Consider the following 18,344-nt stretch of genomic DNA (forward strand, 5'->3'; position numbering starts at 1 on the left):
AGCAGAGAAAATTGTATAAATACATATATTTTTGTTTCCCTCTCTCCCCTCTTCCAGATCTCGCTCGCCACTCTCCCAAATTTCACTCGCCACCCTCGCCTTTCTCACTTATACAAACAGAAGCGAAATGTATAAATTGCATTTCTGTTTGTATAAAGTGTGAGAAAATTGTATATACACATGCAAGTACGTGTATTTTCGTCCTATACACTTATAATTATACAATAAAAATACTCCCCTGCCCAGTTTCTTTTGCCTTTCTCTCTTTCTCGTTTTATACAATTTTCAAATTGTATATAATTTCTCTCTTTCTCTTTTTATACAATTCGATTCAATTGTATATTCCTTGTCAAGTCTCTTTTGTCTTTCTCTCTTTCTCGTTTTATACAAATTCAAATTGTTTATGATCGTTCTATACACTTATAATAATGCAATTCGTTTTATACATTTCGTTTTTATACAGTTCTCTGCCCAAGTGTCTTTCTCTTTCTTGTTTTATACACTTCGTTTTATACAATTTGCTTCAACGGTATATGTATAACGAATTATACATTTTATATGTTTGCTATGGAACACAATTATGCAAACTTTGTTATAGCATACAAATATGAATTTTTTATTTGCTATATGTGAAAGTTGCTCTTTTAATCTTGCTCGATTTTTAATAAACTACTCTCTTCGTTTCAAAAAGGATAAACTTGTTTGACTTGACACGGAGTTTAAGAAAAAAAAAATTGAATCGTGTGATCCTAAATTAAAGTGTCCTTTAATTTTATGGTCTTAAACATGTCACGTGAAAAATAGAAATTAAAATGTAACTAAAAAAAGCAAGATTTTTTTTTAAAAATAGACTAAAAAAATGAAACCATTCTTTTTGAAACGGATAAAGTAATAAATAAGGGTAATTTGGTAAATACTATTTTTTTAATAAGCACAAAAACTAAAAAGAATCAAAACAACACTTATTTTGAGAAAGAAAAAAGTATACAATTATAATCGTACTTGTAGATGAGTTTAAAAAATAAAAGTCCAATATATATGTATATAAGAGGAACCATCATCTAAAATGTATATTGTATGTGTGTTAGGAGTGTATATCAAGTATTTAGTTACTCATCATAACTATAATTTACTATAATTATCACTCGTGATTAATATTGTACATTAATTACGTGAGTTGACTTTGAATTTGTATTAGTCACATTTGTATATGTATAATTCGCCAAAAAATACAAATAGATATGTATAATATACAATTATTTAATATATATGCATATACAATTCACCTCTCTCCCACTCTCTGCCCTCTCTCGCTCGCCTCTCTCCTCCTTCTCCCAATCTTGTTCGCCTCCCTCCTCCCTCTCCCAATCTCGCTTGCCATATATACAAATGCATATGTATAATACACAATTATCTAATCGATTTACATATACATGGTTCACCTTTCTCCCACTATTTTCCCCCTCTCTCTCCCAGTCTTCCTCACCTCTCTCTTTCCTATAGCATGTAGCTACAAATTGTAATTATCAAATTATAGCTATAAAAAGTAATAAGACTATTTTTAAATGGCTATATGTGAAAATTTTCTATTTTTTAACGCATCAATTGGTCATCTTTTTTTTTTCTTGATCAAATGAGTGTTTGATGTACAAGTACAGTAACTATGTTATTATCAATTTTTAACATCATAAATTGGTCAATATTTGTTTTTCTTGGTCAAATAAGTAATTTTAGATTCTAGAAATCCTCTGAATTTTACAAAATACATGTACATATGAATTTCCCTCTAGAATATTTCAATTCACCATTTTGGTCTTTCAACGTTCATTTATCGTAGTTTGTATATATCATTCACCATGAAAAATAAAAAATGCTTAACAATTATGAATTTCCCTGCAGAATATTCCAATTCACCATTTTGGTCTTTCAATGTGCATTTACCGTAGTTTGTATATATCATTCATCATGAAAAATCTATATATATATATATATATATATATATATATATATATATATATATATATATATATATATATATATATATATCACTAAGATATGTTTATATAATTTCATGTTGTACCTAAAAAGTTAAAAGAATGAATTGTATAAACAAAAATAAATATGAATTTCAACAAATATATTTAAGTCTTCTTATTAAGAAATTAGCTTGAAGTAATTAATTTTGTTAAGTCATTACCTACATTGAATATATTTATTCCTTGATCAAAGGAGAAATTTTAGATTCTTCAAATCTTCTTTAACAAAAAATAAATAATATAAACGAGATTTCCTCTACGTTATTTCATTTCAAATTTTTTTAGCATGTATTATTTATCATAACTCGTAAATATAAAGACGCTTTGATAAATTACCATAGTGGCAAAAATCATGTGAGTAAGGTAGTAGTACACACTTACACACTTCATACTATAGTACATACATATATATATTTATTGGTTAGTTATGGGCCAAAAGTAATTAGTTCAGCTAACAAACAGATATGAGTATTGACTGGCAAGTTTAACAAAGAAGGAACCTTCCGTCTTTTCCTTAAAACTAACATAGTCGATAAAAAAAGTACTACTACTACTACTCTACCAACAAAACGACGACGTCAAAAGCGGTGAACGTGAGTTACACGGCCACCACAGTATTGGGTCCCACACCGCCAAAAAAATACCTTCAATTATCAAAGATCATAAAAAGCTGCGTACAGCAAGTGAATAAAGTAGAGAGAAAAAAGAAAAAAAAAATAAAGCTAAAAATGATGAACACATTGAACAAGATTGATGAAGAAAAGCTTGATTATGGCAAGTTGATTTAGGGTTTTTTTTTGAACTCTGTTCTGTACTGTACTGCTGTGGTGTGTGTGTGTTGGAAAGAATCGTGAAGAAAACCCTAAACGCGAATAGCTTAATTTTGTGAATTTGGGGTTTCCGAGATTCACTGGAGATATACTATTGAAAACCCCAAAAGAAATGGACAGATCAAGATCTAAGAGATACTATTACGACCAGGATTATGAATCCGAGAACTTACCCAGGACTAAACAGAGGTACAACAACCCTCACCATTATGCACCGACGGCTCATCACAGACGTCCTGTTTCCGGTGGAGGTGGAGGAGGTAGGAAAATGCAGGACCCTGCACTTATGGTTACTACTACTTACCGGATTTTATGTCACGATGTTAAGGCGGGTGGTGTTATTGGGAAATCAGGGAGTATTATTAAGGCGATTAGGCAGCATACTGGGGCATGGGTGAATGTACATGAACTGATTCCAGGAGATGATGAACGTATCATTGAGATTTCGGACACTCGGAGGAGGGATCCTGATGGTAGAATGCCGGCGTTTTCGCCAGCTCAGGAGGCATTGCTGATGATACATGAGAGGATTTTGGATAGTGATAGTGGTGGAGGAGGGTACAGTGGTGGGATGGATGTGGAGGAGGAATTTAGGATGAGAGGTGTTAGTGGGAGTAATCGCGCCGTAACAAGGTTGGTGGTGACTAGAATGCATGTGGGATGTTTGCTAGGGAAAGGAGGGAAAATTATTGAGCAAATGAGGATTGAGACTAAGACACATATTAGAATTTTGCCCAGAGATCACAGTTTGCCGCGTTGCGTTTCAATGTCAGAGGAGATTGTTCAGGTTTACATCTTATTCCCTTGTTCAGGTTAATTTGAATTGGACTTCAAGCCAGCAAAAATCATGACCTTATACAGTGACTTTGTACATCCTTATTGATAAAGTGACCCAGAACCATAACATTATTTGAAGCACATATATAGTTGCTGAAAGAAAGAAACTAATGACAAAGATAGATAGCTTTGAAAAATTTCTCTACCATTGGAGCTAGGAATCATCTGATATTGCATAAGAAGTATCTTAAGTAGAAAAGAACACTTATTCACTTAACAATGAGACTGATGATACCTGAGTTCAGATCAGATACAAAAATGATAAAGATCTGAATCAAAATGGCTTAAATAATGAATTACTAATGACACTTTAATGAATGCCTAATGTTTTAAGCCATTATCATTGAGCACTTATATTTATTTTCCTGAGTTTTGTTAATACTGGGCTGAGGTTGTAATTACTTTTTCTTTATTAAAAAAATTGGGGGTAAGGGAAGGGAAAATGGGGGAATGGAATACGATGTGGGGAATCGAGCCCTCACCAACAAGGTGAAAGTTAAAGTAACCAACCAATGGAGCTACTAAGCTTCCCCGCCGAGGTTGTAATTACTTTTTATAAAATAAACTGGGGGTAGGGGTAGGGAAAATGGGGAAGGGGTTTACGATGTGGGGAATTGAACCCTCACTAAGAAGGTGAAAGTTTAGGTAATCAACCCAACGAGCTACTAGGATTTCCCGTCGAGGTTGTAATTACTTTTTATAAAATAAACTGGGGGTAGGGGTAGGGAAATTGGGGAAGGGGTTTACGATGTGGGGAATCGAACCCTCACCAAGAAGGTGAAAGTTTAGGTAATCAACCCAACTGAGCTACTAAGATTTCCCGTCGAGGTTGTAATTACTTTTTATAAAATAAACTGGGGGTAGGGGTAGGGAAATTGGGGAAGGGGATTACGATGTGGGGAATCGAACCCTCACCAAGAAGGTGAAAGTTTAGGTAATCAACCCAACTGAGCTACTAAGATTCCCCGTTGAGGTTGTAATGATATTTGACAACCCAAATCGTTTTCTGCTATATGCTGAGTAGTGTATCTATAGACTATAAATAGCTACGACTACTACTGCACTTCAATTCTAAGTGAATTGGTCTTGGTTATATGAATCCTAATCGTCCATGTCACTCCATTAAGCTCATCTAAGTCTAATATTACTTAGTAGGGTATCTCCCTTCTCTATGTTCAGTTGCTTTGTCAAGAAGTGTGAATAACATTTCATTAACCCCTTCTGGTAAAAAGTTAGTCTCTCACATGCTGGATATGAACCAGATAATTCATGGGAAGCTTAATTATTTAGGATTCTTTTTTGATCAGTAATTTGGATGGTATTATTGTCCTAAGTTGCTCGGACTCGTGAGCGGGTGTTCTATACGGGTGTGGATCTAGAGGTCTGATCCTTCATTATCTAAGTTTAAAGAAGATTCGGGTAAAAATAATTCAAAAATCTACAAATAGTGCGATATTATGTGGAAAACGTCAAAAGTATCCAGGGAAAAAATATAGAACCCTAGAAGGAGATACAAGGAAAATGACTGACTTGGAAATTGCTATATACTAGCTATTCAATAAACTTGCTATATACGAGTTATTCGTTTTTCTTCAATGTCACTATAACTTTTGTTTTGATTATAGAAATTATTAGATCTGTCCTGAATTTCTCAAATGACTTGGGTCAAAGTATCCAAAATCGATTGACCATATCTGGACGGATCCCACACCCATGTCGTGTTGACACGGATACGGCACCAAAACTGAAGAATCCAAGCAACTTAGAGTTGCCCCTGTGTGATTAATGATTTGTGATTTTTAAGTAATCACATTTAGTCCTCAATAAATTTGAATTTCGTTTCTCTTTTTTCCTGTGTCTTAGACAACTCTCTCTTCAATGAACCCTGTTTATGGATCAACTCTGTTGATTCTCTTGCTATTGATTGTGTTTCTGAAGATCCAATCTTCTCTCTCTCTCTCTCTCTATATATATATATACACAATATGTCCTTATCTCTGATCTTCCCCTGGTTTGTTCTTTTGTTCTGAAGGGAAGTGGTGTGATGGAAGGATGGAGATACTTATTTTAGGTTGCACTAAAGCAGAATCTGTAACATTTATAGCATTTTATAACACAGTAAAATTTCTAAGACCTTGGTTATGTCATTATTGGAGCTTGCATCCAGAAAGTGGCTCTTTTTTTTTTCTCAAAGACATGGTGCTTTCTTTTTAAATAAATGTGATGATGGCATAGGCATAGCAACAAGCTGATGATAGAATCAGCTGGAGTGCATATCAGCGATAACACACACGGACACACATACTTATCTTTGAAATAGACATTGGTCTAGTGTTAGTTGTATATTAGTTCTAGTGTATGTACATATTAACAGACGATCAGGATGCCTGATTTCTCTTTTCCCTACTCCTGTGTCATATGGGCTTTGACCTGTGAAATGCGTTGAATGGGTGTTTCAAATGAAGTATTTGATGTCCAGTATTTACCAATTGGTCGGAGGTCAATATGTCTGTCAAAATGAGCTTTCAGTCTAATGATTCAGCTGAGAGCTTAACAAGGTGTAATTTAAATTTGAATCATCATTACCAAATTTTGCTCTAAAAGCAATTAGAACAAATTAACTGTTGATTTCCTTCAGGAACTTGTATCTCCTGGCGATCATGCAGATACCGAAACTTTCTGGTTTGATGGCACATCTCTATGTTGGAGCATATCCTGCTCAATTTTCCTTCTGAAACCTTCAAAACATTTGCATCTTGGACTATATAATTTTTTCTCTTGAAGTTCACGTGATGATTTTGAAAAATCAAAGAGATATGGAAATTGATACATTTATGCAGTTCATTGCCTTCATTTGAACATCTAAAACGATATTGTGCTTGCGATTGTTTTGCCTTTCCTTATAGTTCCTCTGATATATTGCTGCCATTAAGGTAATTCTCAGACAATGCACTTAAATTTTTCCTTCTGATGTATCACAAAGAGGAGATTTATAATTATAGATTGTCATAGTGGAACTGCTGCTATTGATTTGTAAGCTAATTTGTTTGTGTCCTATCACAGATGATTTCTGAGTCATATAAATCGTGATATTTAGGTATACCTTATATTGGACTTGCTTGTGGTAAATGTATAAATGTGGTGGATTGTATTAGATAATTACTGCCTGCTTGAAAGCAATCATTAGTAGCTCAGCATTATGTGTTATGCTTGTTTTGCTTGCAGGTTGTTGGGGAAGTAAATGCTGTGAAAAAGGCTGTAGAAATTATTTCCTCACGCTTGAGGGAGAGCCAGCATCGTGATCGGGGTCACTTTCCTGGTCGGCCACATTCTCCTGAACGGTTTCTCCCTCCTGATGACGAATTTATTCCCCACATGAACAGTACAGCTCGCAGGCTGTCTGAAAATGGGTCTGCTTTTGGATCAAGGCTTCCTGCTGGTATGAGTGGTGGTCGAAGCAATAACTATTCCTCATCCTCATCTGGATATGCCATTGAATCTGGAATCGCTCCCAACAATGATAATGGGCAGGTCATGTACGTTGAAGATCTTGTGTTCCGAATTCTATGTCCAGTTGACAAGGTTGATACTGTTGCTGGGGAATCAGATGGAATTATAGAGTTGCTTCAGAATGAGATTGGTGTGGATGTGAAGATTTTGAATCCTGTTGCCGGCTCAGATGAACAGGTCATAATCATTTCATCTGATGAGGTACTCCCTCTACTCTTTGTTGTCCAGGTCTCAGTAAGTTATTGCCGTTTATTTACTATGAAAGTTCTAATTTGAGTTTTTTGTTTTCTAGAATGGGATTCCATTAACTTTGTTCTTTTTAGCCTCATATATGAAATTTGTTACACCCTATACCTCATAAAATGATATTTCTAGGATGCTGCTTAAAAGGTTCTGAAAGATATCTGGTGTTGACGTTTGTCTTTTAGGGTCCAGATGATGAGCTGTTTCCTGCTCAGGAAGCTCTTTTGCATATTCAAACCCGCATTGTTGATCTTGTTCCGGAGAAGGAAAATGTTATTACAACTCGTTTAGTTGTGCAAACAGATGAAGTTGAATGTTTGGGAGGAAGAGATGGACTATTATCTGATATGCAGAAAATAACTGGTGCTACTGTCAAGATTCTACCAAAGGAAGAACTTCCACCATGTGTGTCAAGGACTGATGAAGTTATACAGGTCTGTCAATTTTCTTTTAAGCTTCTAATATGAGGATAAAAAGGTAGCTCATTTGATTTTCATGTTCTTTAGTTGATATGTGTACCAGAGGTGGTGCATATTTGGGCAGTGCATTCCTTTTGCAAGTTACACAGAGTGTGCAGCAAGGGGAATGTTGTCTCTGAAATTTTATCAGCTCCTACTAATTTTCCTAAATGTTATGGTCATAGTATAAATTCTTGGTTGTTGCGTATAAGTTTATTTAAAAGAATTCAAATCATTGGATAGAGTAGTCTGGGCTCCAATTGTTGGGCTTATGTTTTTTCTGGACATGCTATGTAATTCTTCATATTTCCAGATTGTTGGAGAGATCAAAGCAGCTAGAGAAGCTCTTGTTGAAGTGACATCGAGGCTTCGGAGTTTTACTTATCGGAATTTCTTTCAAAAGGATATACCCTCACCAGCAATACCTGCATCAAGCCCTGCTAGGAGTACTATTGGAGCAGACAAAAATTCTTTCAATAACACATCTCCATCTCAACAAAACTACAGTGTGAATGACGTTCCAACTTCAATCTATCAAAATACACCAGCCAAACCAATCTCACAGCCAGTAAAAGTGAGTTAATTTCTTTTCTTGCTTGTTTCCGGATGAGTCTAAATTTTCTAATCCCCAGTCTTTAATGTGACATCCTAATGAGCTGGAAAGTTAGTATGCCAAATAGTCATAGTTGTCTCAGAGAAATTTCAAGTTAGCAGGATAGCCTGGATTAATGAACCCTTGCTATATTTCCTAAAAAGGTGTTTATTTTGTAGGAAACTGGGGCATCTGCCAGTGAAATAACCAAGCAAAATGAAAGTGAGCGTCGTGAAGATATTCCGAGCGGATTGAATAGGTAACAGTTTTCTATTTTATCTTAAACCATGTTAGTTTGCTGTCTTTGAACCTAACTTTCTCTTTTTCCAGAATGCATGTAACATTGGTCACTAGAAGTATTTTGGAAGTTGTCATACCTCCACATGCAGCGCCCAAACTGATAACAAAATCAAGAAATAAGCTTGCTCAGATTAGTGAGGTCAGTTTGGCTTCTTCAATGCACCCACTTCATTTCAAAATTACATTTGGCTAAAGCAAGTGACACAGTTATATTGTTTTTATTGCTGACAGTTGTCAGGAGCAAATGTTAAATTGATTGAGGATAGGCCTGAGGTAACAGATAAGATCATACAGATATCAGGCACTCCGGAGCAAGCAGAGAGAGCTCAAAGCCTGCTTCAAGGATTTATTTTAAGCAGTAAGTATCTTTATTCTCTGTTCAGGTCGACCCTGAAATTGGGAGTTAAGAGAACAAAAAAGAGTGTGCTAGTACAAGTAATCTAATTCTTTGCTTCATTATTCAGCTCTAGAAGATGGCCCCTGAAACGCTGTGACAAGTTTGCGTGGCAAGTAATGCTCCAAGCCTGGAGGTGCCTTGCAATTTTCCTTTGTAGGCCGACTTCCCTAAAAGTGTCCGCTATAGTAGGGTATCCTAGGCCATCGCGAGGCACTGACAAGTAAGAATGTACAATATAAATCGGTGCATATCGTTATATGTAATGCTTAATACCTCAAATTGTTGTGTTGTATTTGGAATGTACTATCAACAGTCCTGCACTGTACAAGAATGTAGTTAAGCCTTTGTGCAAACTCAGGCTGGTGCTTATTTTTTCACAAAAAGGGAATGCCTTTTCTTTTTTGTTCCTCTTTTCTCTTTATATTGTACCTTTGTGACGCGCAGGAGGTGGGGAGCAAACAGCATCCTTTACGTTGTGTGAGCTTCAAACATGCAAAACTTGTTCTGTGGGGAGTGGCTGTTGATAACCTCAGCCTCCTCCCTAACGGAACCCTCTTTTGCCCCCCCACCTAAGAAATTCTGCATCTGTACAGTATGCTACTATGCCAGTCTCTGTATGGACGAAGAATGCATTCGTTTTCAGTGGTGTAAAATAATCTGTCATGTTTGAGTTGATGGCTTGTGAGTTACATGGAACTTACTAGCCCAAGAGAAAGATGTGTTTGGTATTTGATGCGAGTCATACCGAATATTTTTGTCTAGTATAGGCTGCGTTAGCCTAGTGAACTGGACAGATTTTATCTGAGATGAAGGGAAATACGTTGATATGACTGGTAAAGTTGTATAAGTTCGAGCCGTGACTGGTAAAGTTGTATAAGTTTGAGCCGTAAGAAACATAAGATTTCTTGTGGTTCAACTCTTCCTCGGATATGTACATAGCGGGAACTTAGTGTGATGCTTTTTTCTTTTGAATGACGCTTCTCTTTTTCTTCTTCCAAAGCAAATTTTGGCATGCTTTACGATGCAAAGATCTAGTACCAATCTATTTAATAAATATTGTAAGCTGAACGGTAGTGTCAGTTAATATTTTGTAGGAGTTACGAAGTGTTTATTATGCTTCTTTATTTGTGTAGACTAACGGTTATGCATAATTCATAATAGTTTTTACGTAGGTTAAATATATAAATTTCATTTTAAAAGAATTGAAGATTTCACGCGTTAATTTTCTATTAAACTTAAATTGTTTTATTTTCAAAATATAAAATGTGTCATATAAATTGAAATAGATGGAGTAAAAAAATATTTGAGCTTTGGTGGAACATATGTCCCAATGGCATTGGGATTTTTTGAACGAACCTATTTTATGAAGTAAAGATAAGGCAAGAAATAAGACATATACTCGTAAAGAAGTAGAAAATCATGAATTCAAAATTGTTTATTTTGAACTTTACTCTTTTTAGTGTTTATTTTCTGTTTAGAACTTAAATATCAATAATTTTTTTTGATGGATGATGAGCAACTTATAAGGTTATAACTAAGCTCCAAGGCTGACGATACATTTAAATAAAAAAATGAATGAAGGGCACAACCCAATAAGAAAAATAGTGACCAATAAAAAAATATTAGAATAACTATTAGATTTATGTGTTTCTCCAAGAACCATGAAAATAAAAATGAACGAAGGCGCAAATCAATAAGAAAAACAGTGACCAATAAAAAAATACTTCTTACATAAGAACTATTAGATGTTGAAACACAAAGTGTGGTGAATTAAATTTTTTTATCCAATTTATAAAGAGAGAAATTAAGTACATGAAAGATTTGTGCATGAATGTGTTTAACGGTAGAAACTAATAAGTTTTAACAATCAAATTCATTAAGAAATGAAAAATGATAAGTTTTGACATCTAATCATGTATTTAATTGTTATTATTGATTTAATTTTAAAAATTAGTAAAAAAACTTTTAATTTTAAAAATTGATAAAGAATATTTTCGTAATCTAATTTTGAATTTAAAATATTCCCACCCCACCATAGTTTCGAGTATTATTATCTAGATTTGTATGTTATACAAAATTAGTATTGTTCTTTTGTAGCAATAAGGGTGATTAATAATGCTAATTATGAAAATTTGCGTTTAATTAATTAGAAAACCCAGATAGAATCGCATATTTGTGGATAATCTCTCTGCCTCCCTCATTTTCTCCCGTGTCTCTGCTGCTGCAAACTGCAAATGTCAACTTCTCTGCTCCGTTCAACTCCTTCGCAACTCACCAACTCCGGCAGGTAACCTAACCCGTTCCGTCAATTCCATTTCGAACTTTCAATTTTTTTTACTAGCGTAGTGTTCGGGCCAGCTTTTTTGGTAAATTAATGAGTATATTTGTTTTGTGGGTTTGCATATTTCAGGATGAATCTTATAAGTTCAAATACCCATTTAGGCATATTGTCCGTCTCCTTTTATCACCGTCCCTCTCAAAGTTGCAATATCAAGCTTTGTTTTTCCACCAGTGGGTTGTGTTCACGTCTTGGCACGAGGTGCTGTGTTGTCTCGGCTACCTCATCCAAGTTGCACGAAAACAAAGGAATTGATTCAAGTATTGATTCTCAAAGGTATGGGCTTTGCTTCTTGTTAAATGCAGATTTATTCACATTTTGATAGTTATATTGTTTTTCTTGTGATAGAAGAAATGATTGTTGAGTACCCTAGCATGATAGAATTAGCAAAAAATCACGTTTCATTCCCTAGGCACTAAATATGAAGCTAGTTTTGTGCTTTTTAAAAAATAAGTGAATACAATTAGAAGTAGTTCTTCATAACGGTATTCATCAATGGAATTAGTAGCATTTTGACAGAATTGTATTTAGGTTGTTACTAACAGATAGTTTATGAAAAAAAAAAGAAAACAACTAAAAATTATCGGTCTCATCACCCATTAATGTACATAGGGCAAATTTTAATTGTTGTTAGAACTTTACCGTATAAAGAAATTGCTATCTAGATGGAAGAGAATAGAAAAAAAAGAAGAAAATTTGATGAGGAAAGACAGAGAACTAAAGACTTGAAGATTGAGTGGGAGTGTAGGCATGAAATCAGATCTTTTTATTTTTTCTGATGAAAGGCTCCAACAAAACTCACCTCATATCATCTCAAGCGGAGGATATGTCAATATAATGACTTCCATTGAGTTTCACATCTTCTAAATCTTAGTATTTAGAATCACTGCAAGGGCTTTTGAGAAGTAAGGGTCAATACTACTTAAGGGATTTTTAGGTTGAATACAGTTAATCGTGTTTTTTTAACACTCCATTGACACAAAAACTATTAGGCAAGCTTGGGGTGTTTGGGGTTGGGCATTCCAAGCTTATCCCCAGATAATTGAGGCACATGTCTCATGAGGCAACTCAGGGAAGCACCTCATTACGTCTGACTCGTGACATTTTAGGGTGATGCAAATTCCTGAAATGTCTTATTATTCTAGCCGTACTAAGTATGCTACTTTGAGTTAGTATTACAATCTAGTTTTGTAGAATTGTTGACAATTTTATCAATAGGGCATTCAACTATTTCAATATTCTTCTCTTCAATCTAGAATTTAAGAGGATAATATTATTTATTCTATTTGACTCATGGTAAACATTAATTGTGAGGATGTAGATAATACAAAGTCTGGCACAGATAACCAGAAGATCTGAAAGCTGAAACATTTTATAAGCTGTTATATTTTGTTAAGTAATGACACATCTGTTATTTTGGTGCTTAACTCATTGTGGAAGATCCGATTGGTATATCACCTTTAAGCACCTATTTGACATCAATTTAGCTCCATCATTGTTTCTGCAAAAGGGCACTTGTGAAGAGGTGTAATGATTTCCTTCAGATGGAGGATAATCTACCAGCGTTATCTGAGTTTGATGCTCCCATTAGTTGGTGGAATATATTAGCTGTCCTTTAACGTAGACTATCTCCTTCAAAAAATTCGCGATGAATTTTAAACATTTCAATAGTTTAACTGTTTAAGAGTGCATAGATTTAGGAGACTTATGTAGTATAACCATTCAGAACTACAATGTCACCATGTGTTTTCAGCAGGTATACAGATTTAAAGGACGACATGGCTAGCAGCCTCAGTATTCTTGAGGAGCAGCTGAGGGACTTATTTAATGAAGTCCATGCCATGATAAGAATAGGGAAGGAAAATGAGGCCAGAGATCTGCTTCTAGCAAATTTTGAAGCTGTCAAAGAACAGATTGATGCAGGCCTCAAGGGTATAGAAGAAGCAGCTATTCTTGATGTAACAGCCTTGGGGTACATGGCCCTTGGAGACATAAGGACTGTCAAACCCCTGTTGGATGTGGTAATTTTTTCCCTTGTCATATATGCTAATTCCTGATTCTAGTCTTTCTGTATCATCAATCCATGAAAGGATAAAGTGACCTTTCAATGGCACATACATAAGCTGCAAAAATTATTTAGGAGAACCAGAGCACGGAGACATAATTTCAAACATTTTCTTTTGAAGTTCCAACTCCAATTTTCTCCGTGAAGAAAAAATCATTTATTGACATAAGAACTTTCCCTTTTCAAGTAATAGTATAACTTTATTGTTTTAGAGTTCATACTTGTCCTCATTTTAGTCACCCTTTTCTGTATATTGGTGGGCTGCATGATGTACTGACAGTTGAGCGAGGTTGTTGATGACTTGAAAGATGAGGAGCCTCTTCTGGACTCGATACTCACTCATATGGGTAATATGTATGAAAAGTTGGAAAATTTTGAGATGTCCATTTGTGTGTATGAAAGAGCTGTCAAAGTTGTTGAGAGACTATATGGTAAGTCAGATTCTTTTTTCACTTTATAGTTGTTGCTTATTTACGTCTGGATATATTTGTGTGAGATGGTGGTGCTGCTCATTTTCTTAAAATAGAATTCTATCTCATTTACTATGGGATTGGATTTGGTTTTCCATTACTGTTTAGAGAAAATGATTCGGTTGTTTGGTAAAATCTGTAAATTTGTGACTTTCTTAACTGTTATCAAGCCACTGCTTCTTTTTCTATATGGCTGAAAGCGGTTTAGTGACACGTCTATTTTACATTACAGGAAATACCAGTTCTTTTGTCGTCACTCCATTGTTAGGGATGGCAAAAGTTTTGGGTTCTACTGGAAAGACCAAAAAAGCAATAGAAACATATCAACGCGTAGTGAAAATTCTTGAATCTAGCAGGGGTGAAGAAAGTGAGGAACTGGTAGTGCCTTTATTTGGCATGGGCAATCTTCTTCTGAAGGAAAGGAGAGTGACTGATGCAGAAAATGCTTTTAACAGGTGATCACTGTTCTTTCATGTATCTTGCTTCGTTACCATTTCGTGTCTGTAGTCACCAATACTAACTTGTTTTTCCCTTTTCTTTTCATATGATATAGAATTTTGACCACGTACATGAAGTTATATGGAGAAAATGATGGCAGAGTTGGACTGTCCATGAGTTATCTTGCACGTGTGAAATGTGCAAAAGGTGAATATAATGATTTTCCTACTTGTGGCGGATCAATTTTTTCTTACTTTGTCGGATCAATTTTTTCTTACTTTGTTGTTCCTGGTGTCACATAATCTTCTCCTTGTCTATGGTTGCCATTACTCAAGTAATGAAGCAAGTAATGAAAAGGTTGATAGTGAAGTAACCTGCCCAAAAGCAACACAAGATAGGACTAATGCTTGAAGAGCTAAGTAAATTTGAATAACTAATGGTGAACTTGACATTCTTGTGTTCCAAAGATTCCAGTTGCTTGTAAGTTGTAACTTTCAGCTTCCTGCAAGTTCTAGATTATAATGAACTGGTTTTCATTCCAAAAGTAGGAGGATTACAAATTGTGATGCTTTCTATGCTCCGTGTCCATTAAATTATTCCTGTTTTGACAATTGCTCCAATAAAGGGTACTGTTTTCATATGTGCGTGCTTTACAGGAGATGTGAATGAAGCCATTGATCTGTATAAAGAGGCTCTTTGCAGGCTGAAGGTTTCTGATTATATAGCCATAGATGATCACATAATGGAGAAGATGAGGGTAGACTTGGCTGAATTACTTCATGCAGTTGGAAGGTGAGGATCATGTTTTAATTAAGCATAGGGTTAGTTACATAAACATCCTTGACCTTCTTAACAAAAACTTTTCTCTCATAAACTTACTCGATTTTTGCAACAAAGGCACATAATTTCCTGTGATTATTAAAATTATGGGATCAGTCCCATATCTAAATTGTTTGATACGTACTTTTCATCACGTCAATGTATTCTAAAACTTTAACGAGTTACAAATTTTGGCGTTCTTCAAATAAATTCCAACTTACCATCTATATATTTTTTAAAATCCCTTTTTGTTGCATTTAGTAAAGTTGTTTCCTGTTTACTACTCAGCAACCTTTCCTTGAAAACTAAAATCAGATGAACTCTTTTATTTCTTTACTTTCCGTTTTTGATTTTTTTTATATTAAGTTACTTGCCCTTATGACTTAAGTTAGACTAAATTAATGCGCTCAAGAATTGTTAGCTACTTCCATTAAGAAGATATGAAGCATGGAAATAAAAATAGATAGAACTTTTCACAACTTAATTATATGAAATAATTTAAGGGTTTGGCTGAGTGTGTGTGTGGCTTTTAGTTTAAGAGGGTCTTTAGGTCCTTTACATGATTTTCTTCCCTTCGATTAATCAAGTAGAATATTACTTATGGTAAATGTACTTTTTCCAAACCCTTTTTAAAAAGAAGAATTCCGTTACATTTTGATACATTACAACCGATTCTGAAAAGGCTTTCACTTTTCAATACTCAGATATCAGTTTTTATAGAATAATATAAAATAGGGGCAAATTGTTCTTAAGAATTAAACTGTGCAAACCTTAAGCTTCTTTGTAGGGCTTTGTTCTTTGAGTACTGCTTTAACACTCATTTATCTTTCAGAGGTGAAGAAGGCCGTATGCTACTGGAGGAGTGCTTGTTGATAACTGAGAAGTTCAGGGGTGAAGGGCATCCCAGTTCAGTCTCTCATCTTGTGAATCTAGCCACTTCTTATTCACAGTCCAAACTTTTTGCAGAAGCTGAGCGCTTGCTAAGGATGAGTTTGCAGATTATGTATCAGAATGTTTCACCTGATGATCAATCCATTACTTTCCCAATGCTACATCTTGCAGTTACTCTCTACAATCTAAACCGTAATGAGGAGGCCGAAAAACACGCATTAGAGGTTCTGCGAATCCGGGAGAGGGCATTTGGAGAAGATTCTCTACCAGTTGGTGAGCTTGTCCTTTTCCCTATTGCTTTATGCTAAATGCTAAGCAGTATCTTTTGATCTGTTAGTAAAAAATGTTTGCCATCAATATGTTTGCAAGCTGTTTCACCATTCATGTACTATTTGCTTACCCTCTTTATCTTTATCAAACAAAAAAAGAAGTAACTGGTTTGGTGTTTTCAGGTTCTTTTCTTTCATCTCTCCCCTTTTGGCTAAAGAGTTTATGTATGCAGGGGAGGCTCTTGACTGTTTGGTCTCCATTCAGACCCAGCTGGGGAAGGATGATGGTGAATTGCTGGAGTTGCTCAAGAGAGTACTGAAAATTCAAGAGAAAGCTTTCGGTACTGACAGTGAGGAAGTCATGGAAACACTTAAAAAAGTTGTATATTACTTGGAGAAGATGGGGAGGAAACATGAGGGACTCCCTCTGGAAAGAAGATTATCAAAGCTCCGAACGAAATTTAAGCAAATGGTTCAATATTAAAGATCCTACAAGGCCGCATGTTTGACATGTAATTATTTTCATGCTATTAACAGTTCAGATCATTGTGGTTGCAAGATAAAAATGTCCTTCTACAGGGAGTTCGCATGCCACAAAAGGAAAAGAGACACTGGACTATAGCACAAGACCGGGTTTCTTCCTGCCATGGTGGACAAGGAAGACAGCCAAAACTAACAAATTTTCAGGCATATGAAAGAAATTCTTTTTAGCTATATCTATCCAAGAGTGTAGTGATATTTCAGAGAACATTCAGAACCAGATATGAAAAGCTTAGGGGACAGTTACCGTCAAATGAATACTACCAAAGGTATCATATAGGTTCTTGATGCATTGTCTGAAAGTGTTAAAAGAGCCTTGCTTACCATCACTAATCCTGCTACTGCTTCTCTTCTTATAGGTGTGGAATTGCATTGGACATGTCGAACCAAATGGGACGGTGTCCACATTCCAACTACTATCTGATTGACTACAATGTACAATGTAGTTGAACACTGGAAAGTGATAGCAAGCCTGATCATCTTTTGGCAATGAAAAATGTCACTGGTGATTCCTTTCGACTCTCTTTACATGAGATAGTGACATTGATGTACTTAGTTGAAATAACATCGGTCGTGTATACAGAATGTTCAGAGTACAGCTGCAAGTCTGCAAGGTAACTTGTCAATCTGAAGGTTGAAGAAGCACATGCTCTTTTGGACTTGGAGTAGAAACTCAGATGGTGCTCTGTAGAAAGCCTGCAACATAACTGGCTAATCTGAAGGTTGACGACGCATATGCTCTTTCTTGTCAATGTGAATGTTGTAAGAATAGAAAGAAGACATCATTGAACCTACATTTACTGATGATTTCTAAAGGTAAATACGTACATTTTGCACTACCCAATGTCCAGATTCTTGAAGTTCATTGTAATTGAGCTATTCTTATTTTGGAACTGAATTATCAAGTTAAATTGATTGTAACAGAAATATAGTGAATCATATTCTTTTAAAAAAGACATTTTGTTGATTTTATCATTATATTTGGAATACTATCTATCTCCTAAATTATATCAATTTTTAAATCAAATAGTTTAATTATTCAAGTAAAATTTCGTTTACTACCAAAAAGCCTAATTGAGAACGTTGAAAAATCTTATGCTGACTTCAGAGAAAAGTCTGCAGTAGAAAGACCAAAGCAGGGCCCCTCTTAATCTAGGAAGTTTCCTTTTTGGAATTTTGGTCATATCCGCTAAGGACTGATTAAATCAAATTCATATGTCGTACAATATATTAATCAGGAAAAAAAAAATTATGTCAAGATTTTATATGAAATATCTCACAATAATACTCGATGATAATTTAAAAATTAGA

At 35.1% G+C, this 18,344-nt stretch overlaps 2 protein-coding genes across 7 annotated transcripts; both read left to right on the plus strand.

Annotated features, from left to right (window-relative positions):
- Positions 1–2,522: 2,522 nt before the first annotated feature.
- LOC101261995 (RNA-binding KH domain-containing protein RCF3) lies at positions 2,523–9,605 on the plus strand. The gene is made up of 8 exons (XM_004234932.5): positions 2,523–3,653; positions 6,929–7,414; positions 7,642–7,890; positions 8,228–8,488; positions 8,686–8,765; positions 8,837–8,945; positions 9,038–9,164; positions 9,271–9,605. Exons 1-8 carry the CDS (start codon positions 2,979–2,981, stop codon positions 9,288–9,290), a joined length of 2,007 nt encoding a protein of 668 aa, XP_004234980.1. The 5' UTR covers positions 2,523–2,978; the 3' UTR covers positions 9,291–9,605.
- A 1,677-nt stretch (positions 9,606–11,282) lies between these two features.
- LOC101262292 (uncharacterized) lies at positions 11,283–18,011 on the plus strand. 6 transcript variants are annotated; one of them, XM_069295020.1, is made up of 12 exons: positions 11,332–11,490; positions 11,614–11,817; positions 13,295–13,562; positions 13,887–14,037; positions 14,309–14,531; positions 14,630–14,721; positions 15,171–15,306; positions 16,166–16,497; positions 16,727–17,005; positions 17,073–17,302; positions 17,393–17,538; positions 17,617–18,011. In XM_069295020.1, the coding sequence occupies exons 1-9, from the start codon at positions 11,438–11,440 to the stop codon at positions 16,975–16,977; spliced, it is 1,710 nt and encodes a 569-aa protein (XP_069151121.1). In that variant the 5' UTR covers positions 11,332–11,437; the 3' UTR covers positions 16,978–17,005; positions 17,073–17,302; positions 17,393–17,538; positions 17,617–18,011. The 6 variants fall into 6 exon arrangements, with proteins under 6 accessions (XP_010318032.1, XP_069151123.1, XP_069151121.1 ...); XM_069295022.1 differs by having other exon boundaries at positions 11,311–11,490; positions 13,298–13,562; positions 17,393–18,011; XM_010319728.3 differs by having other exon boundaries at positions 16,727–17,302.
- Positions 18,012–18,344: the final 333 nt, after the last annotated feature.

This window comes from Solanum lycopersicum, chromosome 3, assembly GCF_036512215.1.
Source record: "Solanum lycopersicum chromosome 3, SLM_r2.1".
NCBI classification, from domain to species: domain Eukaryota; kingdom Viridiplantae; phylum Streptophyta; class Magnoliopsida; order Solanales; family Solanaceae; genus Solanum; species Solanum lycopersicum.

What these genes read in the sequence shown, in the direction of transcription:
- LOC101262292 (XM_010319727.3), top strand. Translation starts at nt 11,438, where the DNA reads ATGTCAACTTCTCTGCTCCGTTCAACTCCTTCGCAACTCACCAACTCC. An exon ending in TCAAGTATTGATTCTCAAAG is followed by an intron (nt 11,818 to 13,294) that starts GTATGGGCTTTG and finishes ATGTGTTTTCAG; the next exon opens with CAGGTATACAGATTTAAAGG. An exon ending in AGTTGTTGAGAGACTATATG is followed by an intron (nt 14,038 to 14,308) that starts GTAAGTCAGATT and finishes TTTACATTACAG; the next exon opens with GAAATACCAGTTCTTTTGTC.
- LOC101261995 (XM_004234932.5), top strand. Translation starts at nt 2,979, where the DNA reads ATGGACAGATCAAGATCTAAGAGATACTATTACGACCAGGATTATGAA. An exon ending in TAATCATTTCATCTGATGAG is followed by an intron (nt 7,415 to 7,641) that starts GTACTCCCTCTA and finishes TTTGTCTTTTAG; the next exon opens with GGTCCAGATGATGAGCTGTT. An exon ending in CAATCTCACAGCCAGTAAAA is followed by an intron (nt 8,489 to 8,685) that starts GTGAGTTAATTT and finishes TTTATTTTGTAG; the next exon opens with GAAACTGGGGCATCTGCCAG.